The 17,091-nt window shown below is 42.2% G+C and overlaps 1 protein-coding gene across 2 annotated transcripts in view; it reads right to left on the bottom strand.

Annotated features, from left to right (window-relative positions):
* Window positions 1-16,479, bottom strand: part of vps16 (VPS16 core subunit of CORVET and HOPS complexes) — a 100,252-nt gene extending 83,773 nt beyond the window's left edge. The window contains exons 1-5 of one of the 2 annotated variants that reach the window (XM_078551782.1): window positions 16,333-16,479; window positions 10,295-10,380; window positions 10,074-10,171; window positions 7,826-7,954; window positions 6,569-6,713 (exon numbers count right to left, since the gene is read on the bottom strand). In XM_078551782.1, the coding sequence (XP_078407908.1) occupies window positions 6,569-6,713; window positions 7,826-7,954; window positions 10,074-10,171; window positions 10,295-10,380; window positions 16,333-16,382 (508 nt within the window). In that variant the 5' untranslated portion in view covers window positions 16,383-16,479. The remainder of the gene's footprint in view (window positions 1-6,568; window positions 6,714-7,825; window positions 7,955-10,073; window positions 10,172-10,294; window positions 10,381-16,332) is intronic. The other variant, XM_078551781.1, reaches the window with a different exon arrangement.
* Between the last annotated feature and the right edge of the window lie 612 nt (window positions 16,480-17,091).

Below are 17,091 nucleotides of genomic sequence, written 5' to 3'. Positions count from 1 at the left end.
ATCCACACCGCTACGAGAAGACATTTTCTTCATCTCAGTCCTAAACGGCAGACCCCTTATTCTAACTCTGTGACCCCATGTTCCAGACAACCCCCAAGTCCAGAGGAAACATCCTCCTTGCATCAATCCTATCGAACCCCTTAAGAAGTTTACTTGGTTCAATTAAATCAACTCTCATTTTTTTTAATGCTAGGGAATTTAGGCCTTTCTACTCAATCTCTCCTCATAGGACAATCCTCTCAACCCTGGAATCAATCTGTTGAACCTTCACTGTGCTTCTTCCAAGGGAATTATATCCTTCTTTACATAAGGAGACAAAAATGGTGCACAGTACTCTGGTGTGGTCGCACCAAAGCCCTATATAATTACAGCAAGACGTCTGTCTTTACTCCAATCGCTTTGTTGCAATAAATGCTAACTATTTGCCTTCGTAATTGCTTGCTATATCTGCATGTTAACTTTCAGTGATTCCTCTGAATATCATTTTCCAGTCTCTCTCCATTTAAAAAATATCCTGCTTTTCTATTTTTCCTAGAAAAGTAAGTTCACATTTATCCACATTATTTTCTATTTGCCATGTTCTTGCCTACTCATTTGACCTGTCTGAATTCTTATGCAGCCATTTTTCAGCTTACTTTCCCACTTAACTATGTACCATCAGCAAACTTGGATACATTACACTCGATTCCCTCATCCAAGTTATTGCTGTAAATAGCTGAATCCTAAGCACTGACCCTTATGACACTTGACAACCTGAAAGTGATTCATTTATCCTTACTCTGTTTGCTGTTCATTAACCGATCCTTAATCTATACTAGTACATTACCTCCCCCACATCACAGGAGCCCTAATTTTGTGCAGTAACCCCTTGTGGTATCTGAATGAATGCTTTTTGAAAATCCAAATATACTAATCCATTGGTTTCCCCCTTACCTAGCCTGCTGGTTGCAGTCTCAAAAATAAATCGAATAGGTATATCAACATGATTTACATATAAATAAGCTTGTGTTGAGTCTAGCTTATCGTTTTATGATTTTCTGAGTACCCTGTTACCATATCGCTAATACTAGATTCTAGCATTTCCTGATGTCTGATAACTGATGTCATACTAGCTAGCCTGTTGTTCCCCTATTCTCCCTCCCTCCTTTCTTGAATAGTGGGGTTATATTTGCTACCTTTCAATCCATGAATATTGTAAAATCTAGGAAATTCTAGAAGGTCAAACCTGTGCGTCCACTATCTTTGTAGCTACCTCTTTTAAAACCCCAGGGTACAGGCCATCAAGCATGGGAATCTCAACACCTCCACTGTTGCTAAATTATTAGACTGCTTCTCTAAATACTGGCTGAGCAGAAATTTCTTCCAATTAAATACTGGGAAAACGGAAGCCATTTTTTTGGTACCCGTTCCAAACTCTGTTCCCTAGCTACCTACTCCATCCTTCTGCTTGGCATCAGTCTAACACTAAATCAGTATGCTAGTAACCTGAATGTTTTATTTGATCACAAGATGAGCTTCCGGCCGTATATTTACACCATCACCAAGACCGCCTATTACAACCTCTGTAATGTTGCCTGACTTTGTCCCTGTCTCAGTTCATCTACTTCCTGAAATCCTTATTCCTGCCTTTGTTACCTCTGGATTTGACTATTCTGACACACTCCAGGCTAGTCTCCCACATTCTACCATCAGTAAATTTGAGGACGCTAAAACTCTACTGCTCATGTCTTAACTCACAGCAAATCCCCTTCCCCATCACCGTTGTGCTTGTTGGTGTACATTGCTTGACCGGGAACCAATGTCACGATTTTAAAATTTTCATCCTTGCTTTTAAAGCCTTCCATGGCCTTACCTCTCCTCATCTCCTCCTACAACCCTCCAAGATATCTGCACTCATCTAATTCTAGCCTCTTGTGTATCCCTGATTTTAATCACGCCACCATTGGTGGCCATGCCTTCAGCTGCCTCGGCCCCAAGCTCTGGGATTACCTCCGTATACCCCTCTACCTCGTTCTCCTTCTTTATGACACTCATTAAAACTTACCTCTATGACCAAGTTTTTGGTCATCTGCCCTAACATCTCCTTATGTAACTCAGTGTCATATTTTATTTTATAATGCTTTTGTTAAATGCCTCGGGATGTTTTATTTTCTTAAGTTGTTTTTTTTTAAAGTTGTTTTTTAGTCTCAGTAATTTCTCCAGTAATATTTCTTTACTAATATTAATTTCTTAAGGTTCCTCATCCTTGCCAGACCTTTGGTTCCCCACTATTTCCAGAATGTCTTTTGTGTCTTCTACCATGAAGACAGTTACAAAGAATTTGTTTTAATGTCTTATTCCTTATTCCCATTATAATTTCTCCTGTCTCTGTTTTTAAGAGATCTATGTTTAGTTTTGCTAATCTTTACAGAACTACATAAGTTTTCATAATCGGTTTTTACGCCCCTTCCTATACGAGGGCAGGGTTGGCCTGGGAGGTGTGGAATGGGAGATGGGGATTGGATGGCCTGGGAGGAATGGAATGAAGGATCGGGATGGCACACTAAGAAGGGGTGGGTTGGAGGGGGGTGGGGGGAGGTGATGAGATGACCATGATATGAGAGGGATGAAAGGAATGTGATAGGTCTGGCATGAGGGGGAAGGAAGGGATGGCATGGGATGGGGATTTAAAGAAGTACTGTTGCAATAAGCATACTAATTGCATTGCAAATGTTTTGTGGGGTGCTGAGTTCTATCATATTATCACAAATTATATGATTATAATAAGAGGCCATTGTAAACTGAATTATTCAATAACAGTGTGGGGAAACAGTTCTGCAAAATCATCTGGGAATACATCATCCTTTTTAATTGGTATAACTGGCAACAAAGACTTACTTGTAATTAAATGTTTCACTCGGTAGAATAGCAATTACTTGGAGTAATAATGAAACAATCAATAATCTAGTATAATACGGAGTCATACATGTTAAAGCAACCAGATAAAGAGCTTAAGAAAAGAAACCCTAGGTTACAAATAAAAGATAGGTCAGTCAAGTGCTCCTTACATAGAAATATGTTTCAATTTCTATATAATTATGCAATGCAGAATTGTGCAGATTATCAGAGGAAGCAAAAGAGATGTGTAAGAACTGTATGTTTCCAATAAGTGTTTCAATTTGTAAAGGCCTAAGATACTGAGTTCACATTGCAGATATAAGGAAGAACCCATCATCTAGCATCTTCTCTGTTTAAACTCATGCCCACTCATTTTGCTGTTTCATGCTTCCCAGACTCACCAGAGTTGATGCTGGGACAAAAAGGGTTAATCTGTGAGGATCGGATGCATATACTTAGCTTTTATGCTCTTGAGTAAAAGATGATAGAGGAGTGATCTAAATGAGATGTTTAAGATGATTAAATGATTTGACAGGGTAGATAGAAAGTCTGGAGAAGAGGGAAATAACCTTAAAATTAGCTAGGCAGTTTAGGATTGATGTCAGGAAGCACTTCCTTACAAAAAGGGTATTGAAAACCTGGAACTCTTGCCCCCTCCACCCAAACCCCCAAAGAAAAAGCTGTGGAGGGTGAGGCAATTGAAAATTTCAAAACTGAGATTGATTGATTTTTGTTAGGTTAGGGTCACAAAACCAAGGCAGGCAAATAGTATTACAATACAGATAAGTCACGATCGAATAGAATGCTACAACAGGCTTGAGGGGCTGAATAGTCTTTTTCATGTTCCTATGTTCCTTATTTAATAGCCATGTGATCTTCTATCTCTCTTCAACAAAGCAACTTAATTTCAACATAGGTCCAAAGGTTGGTATAGGAGGGCAAGAAAATATGCCCATTAATGCCTTCATTACCTCCAGACCTGACTATTCCAAAATGTTCTTGGCTGGTCTCCCACGTTCCACCCTCTATAAACTTGAGGTCATCCAAAAGTCTGCTGCCCACACCTTAACACACATCAAGTCCTGTACCCCTATCATCCCTATGCTCACTGACCTACATTGTCCAAACAAGGTCTTGATTTTAAAATTCTCATCCTTGTTTTCAAATCCACCCACGGTCTCTCCTCTCTCTATCACTGTAATCTCCTCCAGCCCAACAACTCTCCGAGATAAATGCGCTCTTCTAAATCTGGTCTCCAATTTAATTTATCTCCAATTATTTTGTTTTATAATGCTCCTGTGAAGTGCCTTGGGACTTTTTATTAGGTTAAAGGTGCAATATAAATATAAGTTATTGTTTGTTAGACTTGCCCTTGTCAGTTTGATTTCAACAATAGTTTTGCCCTCTAAGTTGCTGAAACTCAAGATGGAAATGGCACAGTGCCTTATACATGGCACTTGGGAGCTGAGCAAACAGAGAAAGAAATTGTGTCTCTCTTTAACCAATCAAATTGAAGCAGCAAAATTAACTTAAACTTCCTTCTCCTACACTGTTAAGAGTTGGTGAATTCAATGATAAATCAGGTACAGAAAGAGGAATAAAAAGGAAAAGAAAGGTTAAGAGAGAAAGAAAAATACAGAAAAAGTTTTTAAAAATTAAAATACTTTATTTAAATTTCTAATTAAAACCTGAATGAATGAAACTCCACACTTGAAATAGTTAATTTTCAGTGCCAGAGCAGTTGACTGGCAGTAATTAACAATTAACACATCATTAAGGGTATTTTGATTACGTTCAATGCATTTGAATGGGAAGTCAGACAACAAGATATGAACTTTCTTGAAGTTAATAGGCGAGAGCCACTCTCCGTCAGAAACTTTATGATTTCTGAGTTTAATTGCTCTTCTGTCCTCCTCTGAAGCTGATGTTGCACTTGCCCATAAATAATGGGAAGCATCATCATCCTTATTTTGATGGCACATTTTGGGTCATTGTTGTAAATGGCCTTGCATGGATTGTGCACATGGTTAGTTTGCTGGGGATCTAGAGGAAAAAATTGTAGCATATGCATCCAATATATCCAGATTTTTCTGCACAATTTATTTATCCAATGTAATTTATTTATCCAAGGCAATGATCATCTTTAGCAAGAGAGAATCTAACCATCCCCCCATGACACTCAATGGTATTACCATCACTGAATACCACACTATCAACATTCTGAAGGTTGCATTTGACCAAAAACTGAACTGGACTAGCCATTACTTTGGCTACAAGAGCAGGTCAGAGGCTAGGAATCCAGCAGCAAGTAACTCACCTCCTGACTCTCCAAAGCCTGTCCACCATCTACATAGCACAAGTCAGGAGTGTGATGGAATACTCTCCACTTGCCTGAATGAGTGCAGATCCAACAACACTCAAGAAGCTCAGCACCATCCAGGACAAAGCAACCCTGCTGATTGGCATCCCATCCACAAACATTCACTCCCTCCACCACTGACGCACAGTAGCAGCAGTGTGTACCATTCACATGATCCATTGCAGGAACTCGACAAGGTTTCTTTGACAGCACCTTCCAAACCCAAGACCCCTACATCTAGAAGGGAGTGGTGCAGATGCATGGGAATGCCATCACCTGGAAGTTCCCCTCCATGCCACACACCATCCTGACTTGGAAATATATTGCCATTCCTTCACTGTCACTGGGTCAAAATCCTGGAACTCCCTTCCTAACAGCACTGTGGGTGTACCTACACCACATGGACTGCAGCGGTTCAAGAAGGCAGCTCACTGCCACCTTCTCAAGGGCAATTAGGGATTAGCAATAAATGTTAGTTTAGCCAGCGATGCCCACATCCCATGAGTGAATAAAAAAAACACTCCAGTAATTCAAATGTAATGTTCCTCCCTATAATTTGCCTTCTAAAAGTAATATGGTTGTTCAAAACAGAACTCCACCATGGGCCCCCAAGGAGAGTTTTGAAAATAATTTCACAATGGATACATTAGGCAGCTTTTACAATGATACAAGAATTTAAGATGGAAAAAAATGGTGTAAAATAGGATTAGTCATTGCTGACAATATCATGATATCAGGGGTAGTTGATGACATAGTGATAATGTCACTGGACTAGTAATCCAGAGACCAAGGCTAATACCCTGGGGACATGGGCTCAAATCCCACCACGACATTTGATGGAATTTAACTTTGATTAGTTAATAAATATCTGGAATTGAAAGCTGGTTTCAGTAGTAGTGAGCATGAAAGTCCATCTGGTTTTACTAACTTCCTTTAGGGAAGGAAATCTTTACCTTGTCTGACCCCAGATCCACAGTAATGTGGTTGACTCTTAACTGCCCTCTGAAATGACCTCGCAAGCAACTCAGTTCAAGGGCAATTAGGGATGGGCAACAAATGCTGGACTTGCCAGCAATGCCCACATGCCATGTAAAGAATAAAAAAAACTGTCAGTAAAAACCAATAAATCCAATTACACATCTTTAGCAGCAACCTCCAAAAGGGTTGAACTTCCTACATGTACAATCGCTATCTTATTAGAGTTCATACAAATTATGAATGCAATCAACAAAATGTCACAGCTTAATCTAGTTCAAATGTTTACATGAACCCATTGCCTGGTTGTGGGTTACACTGCAAGTTGATTCTACTATTGAATCTTAGAATATTTACCTGGAACTTCAGGAAGTCGTCGGAGTTTGAGGTCATCTATATTTGTGGCAAGTGTGAATCTAAAAGCACCAGTTAGTATGGCAACACCTGAACCATAAGCAGTGAGAAAAACCTTGGCCTCCATGACTCGATTCTGTAACACCTCCTTCAAAATGAAGACAATAAATTAACTCCATTACTAAATGTTGTCTTGGACAGCAAGTCATCAACAAATATGTCAATTTATTTTTATACTTTATCTATATTATTGAATTATTGCACACAGTAAGGTCTGCTTGGGATACAGTTGTATTTCACAGTTAATTGGTACTAGGTATGTGACCATTATATTAGTCAATGCGACAAATGACGTTTTTTGGAGTTGACATTGGAAGGATAGCGCTGATTAAGTTAATTGACAAAGGTAACCTATTAGTAGCAGCGTGATGGCACTGTAGCTGCACAGAGACAAGCTGTGCAGTGGAAAAAAATGCTCGAAAAATATTCTGAATGTATTTTTGTCCAACTTGAAGAATGGATGTTAGTTTCAACTCACTTGTGTCAATGTTTTCATACATTAAAAAAAATTGGTTGAAACTTCAACCAGAGAACACTCACATTAAAAACAATGTTATGTGCTCGATGTAAGGGATGTTAGTGTTGATGAATGAATAGTTTTCCAAAGAATCGCCATCAAACTTGCCAGGTTGTAGAGAGCACAAGTCATGTGTGGGCTAAAGCTTTCTGTACTCTTGACCAAGCTAGGTGGGGGGGTGGAAATGACATTTAATGTAGTATCTCATCTCATTTTTTTGAAATTTGAATTGCAGTGACTACAATTGTACAGATAAATCTGGTACCCATTTGTGCACAGCAAAATTCCACAAACAATGAGATGAACAATTATGTGTGTTTCTGATGGTCTTGACTGAGGGTTAAAACTTGGCATAGGCATCAGGAAAATGTCCTCCACTTCTTTGAAGAGGGTCATGAATCCTTCTGACCACTGAAACAAAAGTTCTCGTTTAGGAGATGTATTAACTGGCAGCACTGCATTCTCCCCAAGGGTAATTTTGACTGCCCCGCGCAAACCCCTGTACCCCCACCACTACCGCACCCTCCCAATCAACTTCCTTTCCTCATCTCTTGAAGGTGCTGACTCACCATGATACAGTTCAATGAGTATCAAGCATCCCCACTACGTAGGTCAATTGGCCAAATTGCAATTTCTTCTATGGGATAGTCATATTTATACAGCAATGTTTCACATCAACTTACATTCCCCATGCTGAAGTGTCGCTTAAATGTTCCAAAAATGTCATGGATCAGAACTGTTCCGTCATCTTGTATGCAGAGCAAATCCTCACTGGTAGTCCACCCAATGTGAACCACCAGGCCACTTATCCACTGCAGGGATGAAAGATACAGAAAGTAGAAGTATTATTAACTTCCAATTTATAGGTTAGCTTTAATACAACCACAGCCGGCAAGAAGTAAAAGGTTTGATATATCTTATCTACTCATAACAATCACTAGTTATTTGTCTTTATACATGCTATTTAACTTAGATTAAAATAGATAAACCCTCCAAACAAGTTGCGTGGGTGTGAGGGTGGTGGGGTTTGTTGGGGGTGGACAAAGAAGGTGGGCACTCATGAGCAGTTAAGAGATCATCAAGTTTATCTCCATTTTTGATGTAGGGCTGGATTGGCCTCTAATTCGTTAAGGTATCGTACAACAATTCCTACCTCAAATCTTGTGTTTTATTATGCTGCAAGTAAAACTTGTTAAATCTTCCTACAATATTGTTTTAGAAAGGCTTTTTCAGCAAAGTATATATTATTCATGTGGGCTATTATTGTTATTCTGAAGAAAGGTCCTTGACCTGACATGTTAATTCTGTTTCTCTCTCCACCAGTGCTATTTCCAACATTTTCTGGTTTTCACAGAATCACACAATGCAGAAGAGGCCCTTCAGCCCATCGAGTCTGCACCGACACGTGAGAAGCACCTGACCTACCTACCTAATCCCATTTACCAGCACTTGGCCCATAGCCTTGAATGTTATGATGTGCTAAGTGCTCATCCAGGTACTTTTTAAAGGATGTGAGGCAACCCGCCTCCACCACCCTCCCAGGCAGCGCATTCCAGACAGTCACTACCCTCTGGGTAAAAAAGTTTTTCCTCACATCTCCCCTAAACCTCCTGCCCCTCACCTTGAACTTGTGTCCTGTCATGACTGACCCTTCAACTAAAGGGAACAACTGCTCCCTATCCACCCTGTCCATGCCCCTCATAATCTTGTACACCTTGATCAGGTCGCCCCTCAGTCTTCTCTGCTCCAACAAAAACAACCCAAGTCTATCCAACCTCTCTTCATATCTTAAATGTTTCATCCCAGGCAACATCCTGGTGAATCTCCTCTGCACCCCCTCCAGTGCAATCACATCCTTCCTATGATGTGGCAGCCAGAACTGCACACACTACTCCAGCTATGGCCTCACCAAGGTTCTACACAACTCCAACATGACCTCCCTACTTTTGTAATCTATGCCTTGATTGATAAAGGCAAGTGTCCCATATGCCTTTTTCACCACCCCACTAACACGCCCCTCCGCCTTCAGAGATCTATGGACACACACGCCAAGGTCCCTTTGTTCCTCAGAAATTCCTAGTGTCATGCCGTTCATTGAATACTTCCTTGTCAAATTACTCCTTCCAAAGTGTATCACCTCACACTTTTCAGGGTTAAATTCCATCTACCACTTATCTGCCCATTTGACCATCCCGTCTATATCTTCCTGTAGCCCAAGACACTCAACCTCACTGTTAACCACCCAGCCAATCTTTGTGTCATCCGCAAACTTACTAATCCCCACATTGTCACCTGTCGGTTATATAAATGACGAATAATAGGGGACCCAGCACAGATCCCTGTGGTACGCCACTGGACACTGGCTTCCATTCACTAAAGCATCCTTCTGTCATCACCCTCTGTCTCCTACAACTAAGCCAATTTTGAATCCACCTTATCAAATTACCCCGTATCCCATGTGCATTTACCTTCTTTATAAATCTCCCATGTGGGACCTTGTCAAAGGCTTTGCTGAAATCCATATAAACTACATCAACAGCACTAACCTCATCTGCCCACCTGGTCACCTCCTCAAAAAATTCAATCAACTTTGTTAGGCATGACCTCCCTCTGACAAAGCCATGCTGACTATCCCTGATCAAACCTTGCCTCTCCAAGTGGAGATAGATTCTCTCCTTCAGAATTTTCCGCAATAGTTTCCCTACCACTGACGTGAGACTCACTGGCCTGTAGTTCCCTGGCTTATCTGTACAACCCTTCTTAAATAGCGGAACCACATTAGCTGTTCTCCAGTCCTCTGGCACTTCCCCCGTGGCCAGAGAGGAATTATTTCAGATTTCCAGCATCCATAATATCTTGCTATTTGCTATTCCTTAGTCAAGTTGTACTTCAAATTGGGATAACAAGAAATAACAGAAAAATAAAGCTTACTGGGAAGGAAACTATTCGATTTCCTGATGAAGAGTAGATTTCCATGACAGGCCGTAAGCTTGGAGATTTTTCCTTACGTGATCCATTGATCATCAAAGCTGCAAAAGATTATTGACATTTCACATTACCAGCAGTCATATCTAACTTTACTTCTAGCAAGATAAAAATGGGAAAGTGGCAAAAAGGATACTGTTCATTAAATAAGATACAGAATATCTTACCAATTGGGCCAGCATATGGTGCAGCTGCAATTAAACAGTTACTGATGTCTTCTTTTATCATCCATTCAGAGTACAGGTCAAATTTCCTTTACAGAAAAAAATGTACAATTACCAAAACAGAAAACTTAAGTATCAAGCATATAAATACCAGTGACTGGTATGATTATGACAACCTGTCAATTTCCTCTAAAGGACTACTTATCTATACGGGTATTGTACTTATGGTAACTGTTCACTTGCTGATCAACCCCTGGAGTTGTTTTGCTATTTATAAGGATCCCCTACGTTTTGCAGATCGTGACTAGCAGCAACTATGACATTTCTAAGACTGATCACAATAGAGTTGTTTTATCCATCTTTGCCAGTCTCCTGATCATTTATCAATTTCCTTCAACTAACAGGATAATCAACATCAGACACTCACTGAATATTGAAGCAGAAGACAAATCCATTTCTACCACTTAGTGCCAGGCACTCCTGGGGTATAATTCCATATGCATTGAGTACCTCCACTACCTCACTTAAATGCCCAATTTTCAATTTTGAACTGAGGAGGTTACTGGTTGAGGTGTACAAGATCATGAGGGCCCTATATAGAATAGAGGGGGGAACGCCCTGTTTCCCCTGGCAGAGAGGTCAATTGCCAGGAGACACAGATTTAAGGTGATTGTTAGAAGGGTTAGAGGGGACATGAGGAAAAACGTCTTCACCCAAAGGGTGCTGAGTGTTTGGAATTCACTGCCTGGTTTAGTGGTGGAGGCAGAAACCCTCAACTCATTTAAAAGGCACCTGGATCTGCACCTGAAGTGCTGTAACTTGCAGCGCTATGGACAGAGTGCTAGAAGGTGGAATTAGAATAGGTAGATAGTTTTTCATTTTTTCTATTTAAGCCGGCGCAGACACAATGGGCTGAATGGCCTCTTTCTAAGCTGTAACTTATCTATGATTCTAAGTGTGAGCCCATACATTAAATGTTGGCAGCTATTCTACCATAACATCATCACGGATGAGTCTGACCTTCTCCTCATCCAATGTCCACGTGCATGCTTTTTCAGCAGGAGTCACTGGATAGAGCAATCAGTTGCAGAAACCTTGGTAGATTTTCCCTCTCCCAAACCTTGGTAGATTTTCCCTCTCCCAAGCTCAAGGACATAGAGGCCAATTGTAGAGGCTCTAGCAGCATGCTGCCTGAGTTCAATTTGCCCAACACCTCCCAGGAACATATTATTGAAGCTTTCAGCAGATCCTTGCTGAATCTACATAGCTCACTAGCAGTGAGAGGAATTCATCCAGGACTACTCTCAGGCTAAGCAGTATGTTCATCTTACACTTTCTATAAAAATAAGAAACATATTTTACATTAAAAATGATGTAAACAGGGAAAAACATTAAGACATTAGAACGTAAACCACAGAAACCAGCACTCGGCCCAACTGGTCTATGATAGTATTTCTGCTTCACAAGCCTCCTTCCGCCTTATTTCATCTAACCTCAAACATATTCTTCTACTCCTTTCTTCCATATTAACGTATGCAGTTTTCCCTTAAATCCATTTCTAACTATGCTATTTGGGTTTAAGGGAGAGGTAGCACCTCTCACAGGCAGGCTCACCACACTCTTTGGAGTGCCTCATACTGTGTTGATCCTCACTTTTACCCAGCTCTCAACAGTGGCACCAAATTAGAATACAACAGCGGCCACACCCCAGTAAACTGCTTCAACGGGTGGAACAAACCAGGTGAGGGTAGCTGTTGGGTCGCCTACCTTTGGTAACTTAGGGATTTGTCTACCCTGCTATGTGAAGACCGATTCCAGCGGACTGGGAAAATAAGACCAATCTAAGGTCCAACGTTCTTGAAGGTGGGTCAGCACCACGTTGCAGAGCTCGGCAAGACATAGAACATCTTAGTCACCCACTGCACCCGGATCTATTTCCAGCTGTCTAAATTCGTTTTGCCACTGGATCAAGATAGGTCAGGATGAGAGAGTGAGGTTGATGATGCACAACTCTCCCTCACTATAATCCAATTCATGTGCATGTCATGTTCACCATCTTTCTATCATCTGTCATCCATCATCTGTCATAGTCCTGTGGCAACTGGCGAGTGACATAGCAGCAGGGATGATGACAGCTCCCAGTAAATCCGTGAACCTGTACACAGGAAGCTCAGGCCATAGCGTCGATTTTCACTGGAAGGAAGCAGAAGTGGAACTCGGCTGAACTCCGAGTTGCTGAGCAGCCCTTTTCAAAATAATGAGGTAATCCAGAAAGTACTGGAGGAGAAACATCGCCTTTACGTGGATTTCTTCAGTGACAAGTCCTCACTATCCAACCACAATTCCTAACAAAATATCCATGGGGCTGTCCAATGCAAGCTCAGAGAGCTGCAGGACACTTGGCTGAGCCTGAAAGCAGAAGAACTTCAGTCATACGTAGATCACAAAGACTGGAAGAGATTCAACGAAAGTGAAATCTGTCTACTGGTTCAACACCAAAACTTAGTGCCGACAGGTCAACATGCTCACAGAAAAAGCAACAATCCACAGGCTGCCACAAGTTGCCATCAACTGCTCTCAATGGTACTCCACCGCTGTTAGAAATGATGAATGCAATCAAACTCCTGTCTTGTGTCAAAGCTCCAGGAGCTGATGGTATCCGGCTGAGGTCTACAAGGCTGGAGGCTAATGCCTGGTCAAGGGCATTCTGAACTCTTTCAGGCTATGTGGGAGCAAGGCACTATCCGCAAGAATACAAAGATGCCTCTATTATCCACCTGCATGAGCAGAAAGGAACTCGTTAATCTTGCGACAATCATAGAGGAATCTCACTCCTCTCCAACGCAAGCAAAATCTTCACCAAATCCTTCCGAACTTCTTAGTGCAACATCACCAGGATCTGCTACCAGAGAGTTAGTGCAATTTCAGAAAAGCTTTAGGAACCACTGATATGGTGTTTGCAGCTAAACAGCTCTAGGGGAAATACTAAGAACAGGGCATGGACCTCAATACCACATTTATTGATCTGACCAAGATCACAGTAAGCGGTGAGGGCCATTGGAATGTAATGGAGAAATTCTGCTACCCTGAGAAATTCATCACAATAGTTTGACAGTTCCACGAAGGCATGCTCACGCATGTCTGGGTGATGGTGCCCATTCCCAGTACTAATGGACTTAAACAAGGCTGCATGCTAGCGTAAACCCTATTCAACATGTTTTTCTACACCATGCTCTCCAATGCCAGGATCACCATCATGGAAGGCATCGAAATTAGATTTTTCTTTTTCATTCATGGGATGTGGGCGTCGCTGGCTAGGCCAGCATTTATTGCCCATCCCTAATTGCCCTCAAGAAGGTTGTGGTGAACTGCTTTCTTGAACTGCTTCAGTTCATGTGGTTTGGGTACACCCACAGTGCTGTTAGGGATGGAGTTCCAGAATTTTGACCCAGCTATAGTGAAGCAGTGGTGATATACTTCCAAGTTAGGATGGTGTGTGGCTTGGAGGGGAACTGCAGGTGTGTTTGGAAGGTGCTATCTAAGGACAGGAAGCTGCTCAATCTGAGACAACTTCAGGTAAAGACCAAGGTCATACTTCGCTGTTTGCCAATGACTGTGCATTAGCTGCTGGTTCAGAGTTGGACATATATGCAACAACCTCAACCTTATAATCAGCACAAAGGAAACTGAAATAATGTACCAGAAAAGCCCCATCTCAAGCCCAAGGTTGCAGTCCATGACCAGAATTGATCAGCAGTAGATAAGTTCACTTATTTTGGCAGCACGCTCTCTCTCAATGACAAGAAAGATGACATTGATGACAGGCAAATATTGCCAAAGCAACTGTGGCCTTTGGCAGACTTTGAACATCAGTCTGGGAACAAAGAGGAGTAAGTCTGCCTACTGAACTTAAAGTCTACAGAGGAATAATCCTGTCCACTCTGTTCTACACATGCAAGACTTGGACTGTGTACCAGCGTCATGTCAAGAACGTCAACCACTTTCATTTGAGCTGCCATCGGAAGCTTCTGAAGATCGGATAGCAGGACAAAATACCAGACACTGAGGTGCTCATCCAAGCTGGCATGACAAGTACCTGCACCATATTGAGATAGTCACAACTGTGTTGGACTGGTCATGTGGCCAGAATGCCTGACACTCACTCACCAAAGCAAATCTATGGAGAGCTTGAGTCTGGGGTGCAATCTCATGGTGGTCAACGGAAGCGCTACAAGGCTTCACTTAGGAGTTCTGATACTGACTTCAATTCCTGGGAGAAGCTTTTCCAGGATTGCGGCCCTGGCACAACCAAATAAAAAAATGGTGTGGCCTTCTTCGAAAGCAAGCACATATCAGAAGCAGAGAGAAAATGCAAACAGAGAAAATCTGGAGACAGCAACTCAACCAAAACTTAATCATCTGTGGCATCCTGTCCTATTTGCAGAACCTCAGAGTGCAGATTGACCTTAGCAGTCACCTACATACCCACTGGAACCCCACCAAACACATGACGAAGAACAGTCAACTTTGCATTGAATATATTTACATAAAATATTAAGATAAACAACACAGGGTGGGGGGAGGGGAGAGAATTGCTGGTCAAGCAGGGGTTTTATTTGTTTCACATCCAATTGTTTTTCCTACTGTGATGTTATCTCCAAGAAATGCAAAATTATTTCTTGGAGATGGCATCAAAACGTGATGAAATATCACTATTAGCACTTTTCTTAGATAATATCACCACCTTCAACACCTCTTTGATCCTTTTGTCTGTGACATCTTTTGATTATCTGCTCCTATCACTGCTTGCTTGTCCCACAACCACCCCACCCTCAACTTCTCTCTCCCCCTGCCCCCCACCTTAGACTAGCTTATATTTCACCTCTCTCCTAACTATACTTCAGTTCTGCCGAAGGGTCATGAGGACTCGAAACGTCAACTGTTTTCTTCTCCACCGATGCTGCCAGACCTGCTGAGTTTTTCCAGGTAATTCTGTTTTTGTTTACCTTTGCAAGTGAGGTTTTCCAGTCAATTCTAAAGCAAGCTTCACGTTTTCATTAAAATTTACAACATTGAGAAAATTTAAGAACTTCAATTATTCACAGGAAATGAACAGTTTTAGAATTGAATTGAAGTTCAGTCATGCTCAGAGCCAGGAACTACATGTCCAGTGCTGAGCCCTTCTCCTCCAGGTACAGCCCCATCAGTGGCCACTGCGCCAGATAAAGGTTGAACACCTGAGTTTAGAAGAATGAGAGGTGATCTAATTGAAACATACAATATCCTGAGGGGACTTGACAGGGTGGGTATCAGGAGGATGTTTCCTCTTGTGGGGAAGACTAGAACTAGGAGACATTGTTTAAAAATAAGGGGTCTCCCATCTAAGCCAGAGATGAGGAGAAATATTTTCTCCGAGGGTTGTTAGCTTGTGGCATTCTCTTCCCCAGAAAGCAGTGGAGGCTGGGTTATTGAATTTATTAAAAGATTGAATTAGATATATTTGTTGATAGACAAGGGAGTCGAGGGTTATGGGGAGGGCAGACAAGGAAGTGGAGCTGAGACCACAACCAGACCATATGAATGAGTGGTTTCAAAGGGCTAAAGGGCCCACTTCTGCTCCTCGGCCCTATGTTCCTGTGAAGCCAAACGCTGAGCGAACAGCCCAATTCCAAAGCAAACGGTCGGTGCCCCAACATGTTCCCCCTCCCCAGACCCGGCAAGTACCAGGCGATGGAGAAGTCTGCACAGCAGCTTCACAAAACAGAACAAAAGCATGAGAGTGAAGCGGGGAACTCGGGCTGAGGCGAAGCCTGGGCGTGAAGGGAGGGGGCCAGGCAGAGGAGGGGGCCAGGCAGGCAGGCGGGGGGGTGAGGGGGCGAAGCGGGGGCCCCGGGAGAGAAGCGGGCGCAGGGCGGTAGGGAAGTGGGGAGCCCGGGTGAAGGAGATGTCTAGGATTGCGGCCTCCGCCGTCAATCATGGGATTCATCCCAGCCCAGGCCTCGGCTCCGGGGCCCGGGCCCTCCGCGCACACCGACACTAACCTGTAAAACACGTCGCCGAGAGGATTCCAATTGGCCGTCACGAACGCCATGAGTGCGGCCTGGGGATGGGGACAGCGGCGGCTCCGAGTCCCAGTGTTTACACCGGCCGCAGCGGCGCAGACTGCGCCAACTGTCGGTCACTGACAGCAACAAACTTCACCACTTAAACATTGACCTGAATCAAACTTCTTGTAATGGATAATATTGCTAATAAAGTATTTTTGAGTTGGTATAACGGGATGTTATTCTTTAAAAAGAACAAGAATAAACCAAATTATTTAACCGGCTTAGTTTCTTCCCCACATTAACTTGCATTTATATAGCACATAATGTGGAAAAGTTACCAAGGCACCTCTCGAAAAGCAGTGTCAAGCCAGAGGAAATATTAGGTTGGGGTGACTATAAGCTTGACTAGTGGTTTATTTGAAGGACGGTCTTTAAAAAAGAAGTTGTGGAGATTAAGATATTTAGGAAGGGAGTTGCAGAGGATGGGGACGCACATCTGAAGGTAAGGCCACCAATGTTGGAGTGAAGAGAGTGGGGGATGAACAAGAGGCCTGAGCCGGAGGAACAGAAAATTATCAGAAGGTTGTAGGGTGGAAAAGTTACAAATATAGCAAGGGATGTTGTGATCTAAATATATATTTTAATGTTGTTCTTCTGTCTCTTCGTTGTATCCTAAGAGCAGTTTTTTTAGTAAGTTGATTGGCAGACCCATCACTGCATAAAAGACTCCAAACTATGCTTTGGGGAAATGGC

Source organism: Cetorhinus maximus, chromosome 11, assembly GCF_964194155.1.
Source record: "Cetorhinus maximus chromosome 11, sCetMax3.hap1.1, whole genome shotgun sequence".
Lineage (NCBI taxonomy): Eukaryota > Metazoa > Chordata > Chondrichthyes > Lamniformes > Cetorhinidae > Cetorhinus > Cetorhinus maximus.
This window is presented reverse-complemented; position numbering and strand designations above follow the sequence as displayed.